Source organism: Epinephelus moara, chromosome 21 (genome assembly GCF_006386435.1).
Source record: "Epinephelus moara isolate mb chromosome 21, YSFRI_EMoa_1.0, whole genome shotgun sequence".
Classification (NCBI taxonomy): Eukaryota; Metazoa; Chordata; class Actinopteri; order Perciformes; family Serranidae; genus Epinephelus; species Epinephelus moara.
In genome coordinates, this window is record NC_065526.1 from 25,152,191 (window position 1) to 25,169,413 (window position 17,223).

Sequence of the window (17,223 nt, forward strand, 5' to 3'; positions counted from 1 at the left end):
CTTTTTTGAGATATTTATCAATACCTCTAATGAAACGTTTTGAAGAAATTACATAATCTGCATTAAATATTAACTGTTTTCAACTCTCATTAATATTAATGAAATGCCTGCAGCAGGTTAGTACTAACTGCTCAAAAGGTTTATGGTCTTTGTGAGCCTCAGACTCTCAGATTATAGTATATATAAACCATGTAAACAAAAACAGGAAGATGTTTTGTTGCACACTGTGTTTTTTCTCTCCATACAACAATGCCAAGAAAAAAGATACATTACAGGAAAATAAGACAGTCCATGTGTGCCTTCTATATTTTTATTGCAATGATAAGATAGATATATTTCCAGACATCCAGTTTCATTAAATTATTCTCCAATATTGCATGAGACAGTCTTCAGAATGATATTGATCCAAATGTGGACAACCAGGTGATCAAAAGACACGGTTTTTGACCAGAGATAAAACATGAATGTTTTACAGTTTCACTTTTTATTTCCCCCAGAAATGTGCGATGAGAAGCAGCAGCATAGAGAGTAATAATACTACAATATACAACAGACCGATACTGTGCAACAGTCAAGAACAATTGGGAGAATTATTTATTTTTTTTCTCTTTTGTGAAATGGTTATGCCAATATTGAGAGTACAGCAACTGGCAACTCAGGACACAGAGATGCACTTTGCCCATTTGGGGAAGAAAAAACCAAATATATTAGAACAGAAACAACAACGTGGAGGTGTGAGTTAGAAAGTCAAAGAGCTACAAACCTCATCGGGATTACAGGAGACAGAACAAACTACTAAATACAGTCTAAGTGAGTTCAATTTTAGGCAAAACAAATAACTGTACAGAAAGCTGTGTGGAATATATTAAAAATATTGTTTCACTGTGAGGAGAGTTTTTGCCACGTCAGACTAAGTGGGAACCAACAGTGTTACACAAGCCACTGGTTTTATAACATCGGGTTAATGACTGACCGTTTGTTAGTGAGAGAAGTGGTGATGTGGCAACAAACCAACCAGATCACATGTTCAATGTTACGGCTAATGTAAAAAAACAAAAAACAAAACAAAAACAAAAACAGAAAAATATTTATCTAATGAATTCCCGCTGTTTTCTTCTCCCAAATGTTAAGTTTAAATAATGAGTCGCTCTTTATGATCGTATAAAAACAAAAATGAACATTACAAAGTCTGTGGAATAAAAATTATCTTTCCTAATACAAAATAAAAATGAAAAAAAAAAAAAAAAAAAGTTTTATAGTTCTTAGACTGTAATTAATGTATGTATATATTTGATATATCAATAGAATCCATATATAAATGATACATTTCTATTTTTTTTTATACTTAAATATAATCCTCGCTATGACTAAAAAGAGCATCTAAGACATTTCTAGCCAGGAGATAATATGAAGAACAGCTTGGACCATGGCCGCCAGTTACTAGGCTTTGACTGGAAATGAAACTGTAGTGGGGTCAGTGGACCAGCACCCCTATTTTCACACATGACGGCTTGTGCGAGACCAGACAGAACTGGTTTGAGTGGGAGTCTAGTGCGAACAACTTTAAGCGGTTTCATTGAGACCAAAAATCTTTGTATATCTACACTAACAACTTTGTGCTGTGCTTTTTTTTATTTAAATCTTTATTTTTTTTCCCAAAGACGCGAAAGGTTTTGAAGGAGTTTGACACAAATTAACAAAAGAGTACCCCTCGCTCTCACACTCAACTCTCCATATTAAATCAGCATGCATAACATCATTATTAGTCGTGTTTGGCACTAGAGTTTACTTTATATCTGGTTCTGTTTGCAAATAGACAGTTAATCAGTGAACGTAATATCGTCTAGATTTAGTTGTACAACAAATGCTGCAATCTTTTTTTAAAAAAGAAACTTAAGTATGCCAGCTGTGTCCCAGTTGCTCACATTTACTCTTAAAGATGAGTCCCACATTATAAACATGAACTACTTCAGACTGTGTGGAGGATTGCACTATGATCATCAGCCATTTAGAAAAACAAAACAGAACTTTTTTTTTCTCACTGAAAATGGCAAGTACCTCAAGGAGCCGTGCTACTCTGCTTTCGTAATACTCCATCCAGCCACAACATGGTCGACGTTTAGGTTCCTTCGAGTAAACTACAAGATTTGGTCCATCCGGCTTGGTTCAGGTTTCAAAGCAGGTCAGTTTGCTTTAAGGGCTGCCTGAGAAAGCTATCAGACTCACTGCCATTCAACAGGACGTGAAGCGTGCCGTAGCTGCCTCACCGAAAGAAGGTGACAGAATGGGGGCTTTCTTGCTAACGTGATTGTACCAACAACATGGAGCTCAAAGATGACAACAGAAGAAGAAAACTGGAGGGGCAAAGAAACATAGCTCTTCTCTGGTAGCTAAGGTCGAGCTTTGAACGCACATACGAAACATCTAAATGTAACCAAAAAGGGGACATAAATAAAGTATACTGAGTTAAAATAACACAGAAAGGAAACAGACAAAGACATGAAAACCCTCCATCAGGTCTGTTGTTGGTCTGATGGATTTTTTACATTGACAACTTCCTCAGGCAAACATGTCGGTGGCAGTTTTCATTTTAACATAAATAACATTTGTGTGGGAGGAATCAGGATCCACCATAAGGCTGCTTTTAGAATTTTTTCCCCATTGTCGTAGCCGTTTACGTTTTCATTGTTGTGTCTATCCCGGTACTGGTCTATCGGAACTGTTTAGTGGAAGATCTCAACAACAAGAGATGGAGTCTCTCCTCGGCATCAGCAGGCTCAGAGAGGCCGGACGAGCAGGTCCTGGGATCACAGGAGGAAGGGAGGGAAGGGCAGAGAGAGAAAGAAGTGATGGGATTGTAAGGAGTTTATGTTTCAGCAGTCTGGGGTTTAGTCTCACTCTCGCCCCCTTCTTTCCTCTCTTGCGTCTCCTCGTCTTCCTCCTCCTCTTCTTCTTCCTCCTCCTCTGTGTGCTGCTCCAGCTCCTCCCTGGTGATCATCTCAAAGTCGTTTCCGTTGCTGTGCTGCGAACCTTCATCCTCCCGGCGGTCGCTGTCTGTGTCTGACTGGCGGTCTGCCCCCGTTCCCTCCCCCTCTGCTTCTTTACCCTCCTCGGCCTCTTTGCACTCCTCCTCTTCTTCCTCCTCCTCGTCATCGCCGTCCTTTTTCTCGCTGTCCGACTTCTCGTCGCTGTCTGACTTTTGAGCCTTGTTGCCGCCGTTGTCCTTCTCGTCCGTCTTGTCCGAGCCCTTCTTGCTGCTGGCTCGTGGTCCCTTGTACTCGTGAGTGTAGAGCGGCCTGAACGAGTCGATGAAACCGACGTCGGCCGTCAAGTTGGGGAGGAACCAGAAGTGGTGGCGGCCGCCGGTCACCAGCCAGATGATCAGGAAGAGGATGCAGCGGGCTGAAGAGAGAGGTAACCAGTGGGATCAATTTACATATATCAAACACACATCTTAACTTTAGTGGCATTAAAATCTATGTTAAACCCCCTGCTGTTCACCTGTGACTGAATGTTTGTCTTCAACACTGTTACTAAATTTGGGGAACTTACAACTAATTACAGCACTGAATCTTGTCTGTTATTTTTGTTTAACTGTACTTTGTTTTATCAACTATTTTCTTTTTAAATCTATCTGAATTCATTTTAATGTCCTTTGGTTGTGTTTATAAATGTCCTTCTGATGCATTTCTTTGCATACTTTGAATGCCTCTTATTTTGACACATACTGTAGAAATAAAGCTCTGTTGTCTTAAGTCAGGATAATTCTTCACAACTTTTTATTGCAATTAATAAAATGAAATTAAGCCTACAGCTATGAAAAATGTCATTCTTGTCATCCCTATGAAAATGTTTTTTTATTTTATAATAATATACATCATTGTACCAATTAAAAAACAACATTTTTTTACTCTTACAATTGCCTTTGTGTACTCAGTGGCCACTTTATTAGGTACTCCAGTAAAATTTCATTCCAATACAGCAGTTCAGCCATTGATCCTACCTTTACAAAGGCAGTAATGTTAAGTTCTGATTGACACTGTCAGAGGTATTAAGTTGTTATTACTGAGGTCATGGGGGTTAGAGACTTTGCAATCCTCATTAGAATGATGAATCACATTAATCCTGTCTTTCAATGACGTCAGTTTTTTTTAAACATGCTATAAACACTTCTGCTTTTAGATTGTTTGGAGGAGACTTTGTATGAACTAACTTATTTTGAAACATACCAAACCCTTACTATTTGCTTTTTATTCTTGTGAACTATTTTTCTTCTTTAAGATTCAAAAACTATTTGAATAAAACAAGATAAAGTTAATTGTTTGAACTAGTCACAACCAGTAGAAATACACAACTGGTGACAAGGGATCGCACATGGATATTAAAGGTGTCACAAGAGAAAAAAGCTGGAAACCTTTGCTGTACACACAGTGGAAGTATTGCATTAGACAAGCATTATCTCCCATGTCTAAGAAAGCCACACGCACATTTGCTCATCTTCTGATGCATGGATTCAAACTGTTCCTTATGCAAATTACAAATGGCTAGGGTGACATTTATATTTAAAATGTTGCTTTGATTAATAGTATAACTTCATGTAAGTGTAGCATAAAACTGGGCAAATTTTGTTTTGCATTTAATTAAATGCAGGAACTTAGTGCAGGAATCTAGAGTACATGTACTTACCAACAGCAAGAAGCAATATACTAGCCACAAAGCAGCCTGCTGCGACACTTAGATAGTAAACTCCTACACGCATTTCTGCTGGCCACAGTGGGAACAGAGTGGCTGCTATCACGGCAATAACTGAAAGACAAACACACATGCACAGATGGTGTGAGAACAAAAAAGTAAAAATCAGCTGCAATCAGTAACAAGTAGCCCTCCATTCAGTTCTTGTTCAGAAGAACTCCATTTATGATTTTCAGCCACTGACTCACCGAGTATCAGTCCCATGGCAAATGTCTTGAAATGAACAGGATCGTAAATCCACACATACACCTGAAGAAAGGAGACACAGTTTGTGATTAGAAGCATTTTAGGATCACAAACATTTCTCTATACACACACAAGCACAAAAAACTCTAAGACCACATTAAAATCTGTCATATTCACATTAACCCTTCAAAAAATTAGAAACTTTGAGGATGCAGAAACATGCACAAACATTCAGAAACACGTTATGACATGTTACATGAAGAAAAAATATTTAAGATCCTACACCATTTTTAGGTGAGCAACCAAATTCTAACCAACTTAACTCTTCTGTACAAAAGGGCAGATTTCATTGTATTCTTTCCATTGAAGCATGTGTTCAGATGGGTTCAGACGACACTCAGGTGGACTTGACCTCCTCATCTGAGGCTCATTCAACTTGCAGCCAGTGTTGACCGGTTATAAATGCATCTGTGCCTCAAGTTTCCAGCAGATCATTATTTGACAGGCAGCACTGTGATAATTGGAAACATGGCATCAGAACTAAGCCAAAGTATGAAGTCAAATTGTTATTCTGAGCATTTTCAGGGTCAAATCATGGCTAGACTAAAAGTTTTTGAAGGGGCAGTATGTGGAAATCTAAAATGCTTTGGAAGACTACTTGACTGGCTGTGGCTCAGGAGGAAGAGCAGGTCATCCATGATGCCCAGCTCCTCCAGTCCGCATGTCGAAGTGAACTTGGGCGTATGAATGACTTTAACTGATGAGCACCTTGTATGGTAGCCTCAACCAACTGTGTATGAATGTGAGATGTAGGGTAAAAATGCTTTGAGTGTTCAGATGACAAGAAAGGTGCTATACAAGTGCAAGTCCACTCCATTTACCATGAAGACCAAAGAAGGACTTAACTCCACAGTGACCTGACCTACACCACACTGAACATACATGGAGGCACCTGAACACTGAGAAAGCCCTGTGGCAACACAAGAAGCTCTTTGGAGCATTCTCAAATCATGCTGTGATAACACAGGTCATCAGGTTTTGCCCCAACTTGTGGATTCCATGCTAGCTCGAGTGCATGCTGTCATCAAAGCAAAAGGGGGACGTACCAAATGCTAAGACATACTGAAACTCATGTAGGCTAAACTTTTCAAATATTCAACTTTTCACTCAAATTGTTAAGCTGATATTAGCATTTGTAATGAAAAAAAAAAAAAAGGTGTTTCATTCCTAACCAATCTTGCCTAGTGGTCGCAGACTTTTGGACTACACACACACACACACGTACATACACAGTATATTTATCCTCTACACACACTCACTTCATTTCCATCTAGAAAAAGCTGATCTTCATGAGGCTCCAGTTTAAACTTCTTCTTCACCTCTTTCTTCTTCTTGGGGGTTCCAGGACTGTCATCCTATGAAAACATATAATTTAAAAATACAAATATTTTATATAAAATCTATCCTTGACTTACAAATCATTTTTTTTGCAATGTGATCTATATGCTTATTCACTTTCTTGATGAGAATTGGTTGAGAAGATTGGTACCACTCTCATATCTGTACGGTAAATATGAAGCTATAGCCAGCAGCGAGTTAGCTTAGTTTAGCACAAAGACTGGAAACAGGGGTAACAGCTAGCCTGGCTGTGTCTGAAAGGAAACAAAATCCACCTACCAGCTCACAAGCTAACACTTTGTGTGTCTTCTATTTACTCTGTACAAAAACTGGTGTGAGAATGACAGGCTTTCCCAAACTGTCAAACGTTTCCTTCGAGTGTTGATGTTATTAGATGGTCTGCAATTAATGCAGCATTTCAGCTGGTTATAGTTGGCCGGTCAGACTATTAACTCAAACTGGCATTTGGCCGATAAAAACCTAACTGGTTAATTTTCCACTCGATCATAGTTTCCCTTTTTACTGACCCAGACCTGACACCATGAACACACTGAGCTGCTTCTTTCCAGGATTTCTAAAGATCTGTCCACAGCAAAGTTAATATCCACCCATTTACTGTCAGGCTCCGCGGTGTCAAGGCAACTGACCGGTCATTAAACAAACATACAAAAGTGAAAACAGTGTGAGGGGGAGGCTGTAACCTGTGCAACACCGATTACCCTGTTCAGATAGATCCCACTGTCAAAGCAGAACAATAAAAATATACTGATGTATACTAAATCCTCCAACAGTGACAATACTATCCTTTAAAGGCAGGTAACAATAGTAATGATAATAATAATAATCCCAATAATCTCAGGGGTTTAGTCAACATTAAAAGAAACAGTGTTGGGTAACGTACGCTCTTCTCTTTCTTGATTTCAGCCACCTCAGACTCTTTTTTCTTCTCTTTCTCCTTCTTCCCTTTTTTCTCCTCCTCTTTGCCGCTGTCACCCTTGGTCTTCTCCTTCTCTTTCTCCTTCTCTTTCTCCTTCTCTTTTTCCTTTTCTTTCTCTTTTTCTTTCTCCTTCTTGGTGTCTTTCTCAGGTTTTTTCTTCATCACTTTGAGAGCCCGGTGGAAGAACTGCTTCTTTAGGAGTCTACAGAGGACAGAGGAGGATAACTGGATAAGAAGTTTGTGCTCTAGAAAAGGATCAGCACTCAGTGAATAACCTTTTAAGCCCTATGATAAGCTATTATGGCAAGGCTGAACTATACAGACCAGTGAGCAGTGATAACTAACATGTCTTTGGGGTCATCGGGTGGGAATAATAATTATAAATAATGTTTTAGTTTAAATCAACATCAGTGTGCACAGACTCAAAGGTCATGTGAAGGATTTTATCTCAAAATGCAAATATTTCAGCCTGGCATTTGCATGTCCCATCTGTTGGTTGCTCAGCAAGACTGAAAGGAATTTATTTAAATTGTAGTTTCATGCCTGCAGGGCTCAGCATCTGTTTTGATAATACATTTTTGAAGTCTCTTTTTGAGCAATAACACCAAAAACTCGTTAGTTCCCACTTCCAAACGTCGATACTTGCTGGGGTTTGTCATCCTCTATGATTGTAAACTGAATATGTAACACTATGAAGGCATCACCTTAGGTTTTGGCAAAATGCGTCAGACTGTTTTCAAACATTTCATAGACCAATAAATTACTGGATAAATCAAGAAAACAATCAATAAAATTAATTGATCGTATAAATAATCCTACATACCATTCACCATATTGAAAGTGTATGAATAAAAAAACTTAGATACTTTATTTTAGAATGAAATCCTGCATATGACAAATGTTTTTTTATCTACAACATCAGAGGTGTAGCAAAGTGTATAACGCAAAGTGTGTTACGCAGCGAACCTGTTGCAGTAATCCAACACAGACTCCCTGGTGGTAAACAGCGCCTCCTCTCCCTTCTTAGCCTTGGCCCACTTGGAGTCCAGCAGACAGTCCACTGCCTTGGAGGCTAAAGGTGGGGACACAGAGACGGACAACATTACAAAAACAGAGATTGATATTGGGTCAAAAATGCCATGCAGCCATGATCCTGGTATTCTGTGTTATTACACTTTTTATCAGTGCAGAAGCCTGTGTTGAATCAAAATTCACTAGGTTAATGTGCACCCAGCTTATTGATTGGACTCCAATACATTTAAAAATAGAATGTAATGTAAACTGGAGTGACATTTAAAATTTCCTTCTTTTTAACTTTAAAACATATGATAGTTGATTTTGCAACTTTTGGAGCAGTAGAACCAAACTGTGAACACAACGTTGACACATCATTACCTTATACGATGATACTGCTAACTACTGAGCAAACAGCTGCTTATTTAAACATCCAGCAGTCACAGAGCGACATGATCATTCATTTAGGGTTCTATCCACCTGATGAATTAAGTACCATAATCAGTATCTTTTCTCTCTGTTTCTGGTCTCTACTAACTCCTCAGGAGGGATATTTGGCTGTTAAGCAGCTCACTCCACTGTGCTCATCAGCTGGTCACTGCCTCTGCATGTTGTTTCCTGTTGAACAGGTAGTGTAAAGTGGTTTTTTATGAGGTTTTTGACTAAAAACGGCAGCCTGCTGTGGCTGAAAATGGTGCTATGAGAGCAGTGAGAGTGACGCAAAATGGTAACTTTGCAGCTAAATAGCCAAACAATGAGCTGAAACTCACTATAAAGCTGCGTAAAACCAAGTAGAGCGGCAGAATCACTGAGTTCATGACTAGCACCTCTTTTATAGTTTAATTTGCTACATTCTTATTGCAAAAATATTGCTCACAGCCACTTTAGGAATGTGTACTTATCCCTTCACCTGACAGTGATGGTACTAACAAACTGAATAATGGCTACACAGGGAGTCTCACACTTATTACTCAAAGGTCCGCATCTAATTTTTATTCAAGGTTAGAAGTTCTGGAATGATTGGTGATTACAAAATAACATTTCATCAACCCAATTACACCTTTTAAGTAACATACATTCAAGTTCAAGACAGTCAAGATGGCCAAAATACATTTAAATCTAGTGGGAGAAACAAAATAAATGCACATTTGTCCGCTCACTCCTCTCTGAATACTTTGTTTTCATGGTCAACTTTTCCTTTCTCTGTAAAATTAGACTATAACATCTTCACCTCTGTGGTGACAAAGTGTTACTTGTCACCAACTGACTCTACTTGTCATTGCAATTAACTAAAACTGAGGCAGACACGGCTCGGACAGTTACTATATCTGACTCTGACATATTCTTACAACTACATCTAGGCTAGTTTTAGAAATAGTGTGCTGGAGAAACTGAGACATACTCTGTATCTGTGATTTAAGAGCTGATAGCAAAGTCTCGGGAGTAACATTAATGCTTGAACTTGGCAGTAGCAACACACAGATCTCTCCAGCAGCTGACGTTGCCATGACAGCAATGTCAACGATATGGAAATTAAACCCACAATCATCTGGGGACAGGATCACTGTGAATGATCTCCAGCTACACTGTATATTCAAACTCACTAATAATTTATTGATCAAGAGAAAAATAATTTAAAACAGAGACACTTCATAACGTGTTGCATTCATAACATGAGGCCTGGGCTGGGTCCAGATGCAGACCGTGGTCAGGACTGTCAGACTGTAGACAGCTGTCCACAGCAAAGGTAAGCAACTGTAAGGTCATGTGATGGTGATGAGAGCAATAAGCGGCCTCAGCAGTCACGACTTAGTCTACCCACAACTACTGAGCAAACAGCATTTCCCAACATCATGCCACAGAACACCACCATTATACATACTGTGTGGGAGGATCGGATCGGTAAATGAGACTGCAGTGGAAACATTTGTTTAAGAATTTGGCAACTCCTCAGTAATGTGGCACAGTTCGACCCAACACTACAAAAGGTTTTTATTTACTGTGACAAAATCAAATGCAGCTGAATCTCTGTTCAGTAAACGCAACTGGCTGTGTGTCTGAAAGCAAACACAGGGGAGGATTTGATCTCTTGGTTCACACTCCACCCCATGTGGCAAGGTGTTGTGTGTTTTGCCTCTTGCCTAACATCCCACAGCTGAGCACTAACCAATAAAATAGTCGACTCGGTGGCCCATCATGTTGGTAGACTTGGTGGGGCAGTTGAATCTGAGGTACTTGGCCACCGCCTTCTCCTCCTTGGTGGGCTCACTCACCTCCTGCAGGGCAAGCCAGACAAACACACACATAAATATTCACACAGAAAAACAACATCACAGTCAGGCAGTGATGCTCTACTATAATCTAGCACTGAACTACAGAGAGAGAACCAATAGCAAATTTTACGGCTACATCTAGGACAGGGCAAACATATCCAGCATGAGTCAACACAAGTAAGGAAAAATAATAAACTCATATTCATGTATTAAAAAAAGCTTGACATTACATTTATCAGTATCAAGAAAATTAGGACTATTTATTATGATGTAGCAACATCTGTTGAAATGCACAACATCTGTCAACATAATGCTATAACCCTGCAAAAAATAATGGTACTATTGATCTGCAGTACTATTATTATTGTTACTGCACACCGGATTATACTGCAGGGTCACGTCAACACAACACCAAAAACACAAAAAACTATGGCTATATTAAAAATTGAGTATTAAGTCAAGTCTTGCTCAACAAGCTTAAAGTAAAGAAAAGAGCCACACGATTAATCAAATTATTATCGCAATTGCAATATGGCCAAGTGCAATGTCCAAACTGTAGGAGCCACAATTTTTCGATAAGGGTAAATTGTGCCACAACATACCATTATGTATAAAGCATTGTGCTACAGAGATGCCCTGACCAATAAAATCATATTCTTAGACATGAGGAAACATGCTTGTTTGGTACAGACCCTAGTAAAAATCACAGTATCATAATTTTTATATTTCAGTAAAATTGTGACTCACATTGCAAGCACAATATCTGTCAAAATCATAGCAATGTATTTATTTTGCATATCATATGTAGCCCTAAAAAAGAAGTATCTGTATCAGGGTTTCTGCACTGCAGTGCACTTTGTAAGTGTGCCTTTTATTGAGGTCAACTCTTGTGATGTGAAAGCAGGTGTTGTGGGTGATTTAATCTAAAGCAACTGATTTTAAATTGCTACATTTATACAATTATGTGAATATTTGTCAAAACTAGAAAACTGAGATTTAATATAACTTGATTAAAGTGTCGGTTTTGCAGTGAATTAAATGCCTGATAAATGTAGGTTTTTCAAAAGCGTAACATTACATTTAAGCTAATATTACCATAAACCCAGTCCTTCTCATTGATTTCCAGCAATGCCCAAAACAGCCAAATAAAATCAGGAATCAATCAGTATAAAAAGTCTAAAAGTTATTGACAGCTGTTTAATTTTATCTGACCACATCCATACTACATTTGTAGGATCAATCATGAATATTTTACTGTCCATCACAAAAAGAACAAAACAGATGTATCTGTAGGGTTGTTGACATCTGTGGCTGTGGAAATTTACTCTCTGGCCAATCTACAGAAAACAATCTATTTAGCAAAAAACTTTTAAGTTTCATTTTGTGATCATATCTATCTAACCAAATGTGGTTCAAATACTGTTGAAATCTGAGTGACTCAGTAAAAGCCTCCACTATGCAGACAGTGTCTCCACCTCCAGAGTCAGGTAAACTTTGTCTACTTTATACACCCAGTGTCATAAACTGCAAATGTTCATCTGTAGCAATAACAGAGTGACCAAACTCTTCCTCCCTCCTCACAACATCTGCACTGTCTGCCCGCCTGCAGCACTAAACCACATGCCAACACGCAGGGAATGAGAGCATCAGCACAATGAGAGTCAGTACTGCTTTATCCAGTCCAGCTGGCTCTGGCCAGCAACATGAGGAAGACTAGGCCATCAAACAAGCCTTTGTTTAAAGAAACAGGTATCAGTCACACTGCTCAGTTACATGAGACCAGTAAACGGAAAGCCCCCTTTCACCGTCTATATGATCTACCTGGCATGATCACATGAGGATTAGCTGCTCTGCTCTAACAGCCATAGTATGTGAGGATGTGTTACTACTGCACACCAAGTCCAAAGCACCGGTCCTTCAAGTCGATATCCAAGTAACAGTTTTGGCTAGAAATGCATCTCATTTCAACACTTGAATACTGTAAGACACAGTGGTAAACAGCACATGAATACTTCAGAGGAATTATGTCGTAAAAGGAGATAACTGTTGTGTAATGTAGTGTGGTGATCTTAGGGAGCCTCTTTAAAGACATAAAGAGATAACAGTATGTGTTGTTATGCAACTAAACTTGAACATGCAGAGACTTACACTTAGATGGGTGGTTTATTAGGGAACACCCACCTCGAACTAATGCAACAGCCCTGTAGTAAGTCCTACCTACATGAAGGTTATGAAGTTGCAGCTTTTTCAGGGAGGTTTTATTTTACCTTTATAATCATTTTGTAAGATGTAGTTTCTGGGGCTGCTGTTGAAACATATGCATTATACTGAGAAGTGTTTCTTAAATCTAGTCTACCTCTTCGATTTTATCACAGTAGAAAATCACTCAGAACTGAATGTTACAACCTACATGGATGTAGGATTTAATTATTGCAGGTCTGTTGAATTAGACAGCATTAGCTATCGAAGTGAACCAAGTGCACATTGAAATAATCGTCTTGGCTTCATGTCAATCCTTGAATGCTGTGATGTAAAGCACAAACAAGTAAAGCTGTGTGTAATGTAGAGTGGTGAGGTTGGTGATACTTTCTTTTGGTTTCAGGTATGCTTATAAATGAGATAAACAGCATGTGTTTGTCATGTGGCTGAACTGGGATGGGCAAGAGTACTACACCTAGTTGGTGGTACATTAGGTACACCTAGCTACAACTGTATAATGTAACAAATCCTGCCTTCATGAGAGTTAAAATGTTACTTTTGGAGGCCGTAGTTTTTTTGTGCTGTTAAACTGTTAGACTGAGATGTGTAATGCATTAGAGGCTAATGTTTAGTCTTCATTTATATAAACATTTCTAAAGCTGCTTTAACAGAAACTGAAACACCATGAATGTAGGATTTATTGCAGGGCTGCTGAATTAGAGAGCATTAGTTTCAGCTAGATGTACTTCATAAATGGGTAACTAAATATTTATCCAAGTGACATTCCCTGACTACATATCCAATACAGCCCATATTTGGTGTAAGTTAGAGCACAATCAAATGTTTTTTAGTAATCAAGAGAAACTGAGCTAAAAAAACAAACAGGTAACTGTGTTATGCAGACTGATGATGCTGGTGACGAACAGGCCTCTTAAACTGTGGACCACTCATAGTATGTGTTGTTATGCAGCCGAGCTTAAATGCACAAGAGAACTATATTTTATATGCAAGTGTCAGCCCAATGCCTTGCATTAGGCGAATACAACACTATCATTAATCTACAATTATAGCACATGGAGTAAAAACAGCTCAGCTTAGTTTATCCCACTGCTTTGTAGGATATTACTGCTGTGTCCCATTTATCACACTACTTACTAGCTGTATGTACGTACTTTAATAATCCCTTCTAGTATGGTTAGAACTAGTATACAATCAACATAGCTGAAACAATAAAACCACTGGGGTTTGAAGTGATTAAAATTGATCATCTCATTAGAATGCAATGTTCTGCAGGAAACCTTGAGTCCTGGCATTTATGTGGATGCCACTTGACACGTTCCTTCCAGCCAAAGATCATTGCAGTTGCAAACTAAGTATGTCCCCTCATGGCAACAGCACTTCCCGATGGCAGTGCCTCCCCAGCAGGACAATGCACCATGACACACTACAAAAACTATTCAGGAGTGGCCTAAGAGAACATGACAAATAGCTCAAGATGTCAACCTGGCCTCCAAAGTCCCCGGGTTCCAATCCAATCGAGCATTTGTGTGAGGAGCATGTGGGACATGCGGTATCCAAGAGGTACCCCCCAATCCACAGTGGGGACTCCTTGGATTGGACTTGGCTCTAACCCGTCAAGGCATGGACACAAGACCTCTGAGAGGTGTCTGGCCGCAGATCCATTGAGTCCTGTGGGTTGTGAGATGTGGTACCAGCATGACCCACAGATGATCAAATGGATTGGGATATGGGGAATTTGGAGGCCAGGATGACGCCTTGAGCTTGTTGTTACATTCCTCGGATCATTCCCAAACAATTTTTGCGGTGTGGCATGACGCATTATCCTGCTGGGGGGGCCATTGCCATCAGCGAGTGCTGTTGCCATGAGGGGGTTACTGCGTCTGCAACAGTGTTCTGGTCTGGGGGGTGGAACGTGTCAGATGGCATCCACATGAATGCCAGAGCCCAAGGTTTCCCAGCAAAATGTTGCATTGTAAGGAGATGATCAATGTTATTCACTTCATCTGCCAGTGGTTTTAATGCTGTGGCAGCTCGGTGTACAGTTTAATTGGTACTATTATTACCAACTGTGCTGAGCTGCCTTCCTTCTATCCACTACCTTGTTTTTTCCACTATAAATACTGACATATTTGAGTATTCTTTATTTTGTCCCCTTGCCAGATTTATCACACAACAAACCCAAACCTGATCAGAACTAGTATAAAGTATGAATCTGGGTCACAGCTCATATCTAGCATTAATCATCTGACAATAATTGAACTGACTTCAAATAAAGTTCTTGCTAATTTAGATTTTATGCATATTCGTCAATGGACAACTGAAATGGGAGCCTGTTCATGTCCCCTTGAGGTGCTCTTCCCCGGTGGCTGGCTTCGGTGTTACAAACATAAATGTGTCATGGTTTAATTAAGGCTTAAAATTAAAAAATCTAACTCCTGACACTTACTTTAACATGCTCAGGAGTCATGTCTAAGTTGACTGACCTGTAGCCACTCTGTAAACTGTTGCTTCAACAGACATCAATGCTTTAGTCTTTATAGCGCTCCATTTACCACACTAATTTGCTGCAACCTGCACAGTAAGTTAAATTATAATGTAATGTGTTGACTCATTAATTAAAATTCCCGCAGATTGCCTCACGTTATGTAAACACGTCTGGTTAGAGCTGACGCAGCTTAGCCAGAAAAACGTTTACAGCCAGTTCTATCAGAATAAAGATGGTGGACTGTGAAGACGGCTCAGTACAAAGTGTAACAGCACCAGTCATATATGTATATCAGCGTGAGTGCTACAGGCAATGCAAATAATAACTACCTCTGAAACGTGTCATTAAAACACAAATACTAACATTTGTTTTCGCTAGCCAGCTAATGCTAGCTACCGTTAGCTAACATCTAGCTTCATCTGCCGCCGGTTAACGGCTCCCCACGAGGATGCTGCCGTTAGCGAACAACCCGCAACAGGTCGTAAACCCGCACACGGTTTTTACTCGCTGCCTCTGAGCTTGCACGGGCAGTAATTTCTATGAATTGAGAGGTGTTACCTGGATCCGCTTCTTGTGCCTCCTGCGCTCCGCCATGATCCTCCAACTCAGCTACTCTGACGTGCGCGGGGCTGCGCACGCGCATGGAGCGTGTAGTATCGCGAGACCAAGTGATTAACGGTTAAAAAAAGCAAACGATAATTTCATTCATAACTGAGACAGTTAAACAAACAGTGTGGACTTAGTGTCTTTTTGTTGCTGTTTTGTAGCATAATTTGTATTATTATGCATATATATCCATATTATTACCTTTGAATTTTATTTACAATATATTCATAAGCAGTGGTTGAAAGTAGCTAAGAACATTTACTCATGTACTGAAGCCTTTTTTTGAGGTACTTGTACTATGACCATTACCGTTTTCTGCTATTTGAAGCAAAGGCAGGAAGCAGAGCCCTCTTATAGAAGCACACACAGGTACACACAGAGACAAACATGTTCAGACACACTCAGAACAGTGAGAGACCCTGGCCACAGCATATCCAACTCCCAAGGCTCAGTGTTTGTCATTAATAACACAAAAAGCCCTGCTACTGCACCTCTCAGAGCAGCACAGACAGCATTTGGGCCATAAAAATGTTCTCACTGAAGAAAAAGGCAGATTTAGAGAGCTCTCATGAAGCATAAACAGCTGAAGAGATGGGAAAACATGATTGCAGCAGCAGTCCAGGCAGCAGACTTCCTCACAAATTATTGCCATACAGTGTGATTGGATTGGATTAAAATTTTGCCATGTCTTGGGTTGATATTTTATAGGTCCAGTGTGTAGGATGTAGGGGGATATATTAGCAGAAGTGGAAAATAATACAGTAAATTTGTTTTCCTGTGTGGAATCATATTTTTGTTGGCTCATGGTAAAAACCTCCTGAACATCTGAATCTGAGGACATCTGGGTAAAAAGGTGAGCACACATTAGCAGGTGCTGGGCTAGCGGTCCCTCTTTGACATGCCAAACAGTGTCGGAGAAACACTGATTTGTAACTTGAAACTGCTTAATTCAGTGATTTTACCGGTTTGCAATCATCAGTCCGTTTGTTTTGGAGAAGAAGAGACCTCTGTGGAAAATTCGGCTTACAGCAAAAACCTCCTGAACATCTGGATCAGGAATATGGTGAACACACATTGAATTATCTGAGGAAACAGGTGAGCACATATTAGCAGTTGCTGGGCTAGCAGCCCATTTCTGACATGCTAAACAGCGTTGGAGAAACACTGATTTGTAACTTGAATCTGCTTCATTCAGTGTTTTCACTGGTTTTAAACACCTGGTCTGTTTGTTTCGGAGAGGAAGAGACCTCTGCAGATAAATCGGCTCCACGTAAAATCCTCCCGAGCAAAGAACAATAAAGGAACGCTAACTGGGAGAAGTTTTTCCTGGTTGTACTCTGCAATCCTCACCA

General features: G+C 39.6%; 1 protein-coding gene across 1 annotated transcript; it reads right to left on the reverse strand.

The window, feature by feature from the left end:
- Nucleotides 1-297: 297 nt before the first annotated feature.
- sec62 (SEC62 homolog, preprotein translocation factor) lies at nucleotides 298-15,902 on the reverse strand. The gene is made up of 8 exons (XM_050032426.1): nucleotides 15,824-15,902; nucleotides 10,455-10,563; nucleotides 8,240-8,345; nucleotides 7,238-7,475; nucleotides 6,258-6,353; nucleotides 4,941-5,001; nucleotides 4,687-4,806; nucleotides 298-3,402 (listed from the first exon to the last, which is right to left on the reverse strand). The coding sequence occupies exons 1-8, from the start codon at nucleotides 15,857-15,859 to the stop codon at nucleotides 2,867-2,869; spliced, it is 1,302 nt and encodes a 433-aa protein (XP_049888383.1). The 5' UTR covers nucleotides 15,860-15,902; the 3' UTR covers nucleotides 298-2,866.
- Nucleotides 15,903-17,223: the final 1,321 nt, after the last annotated feature.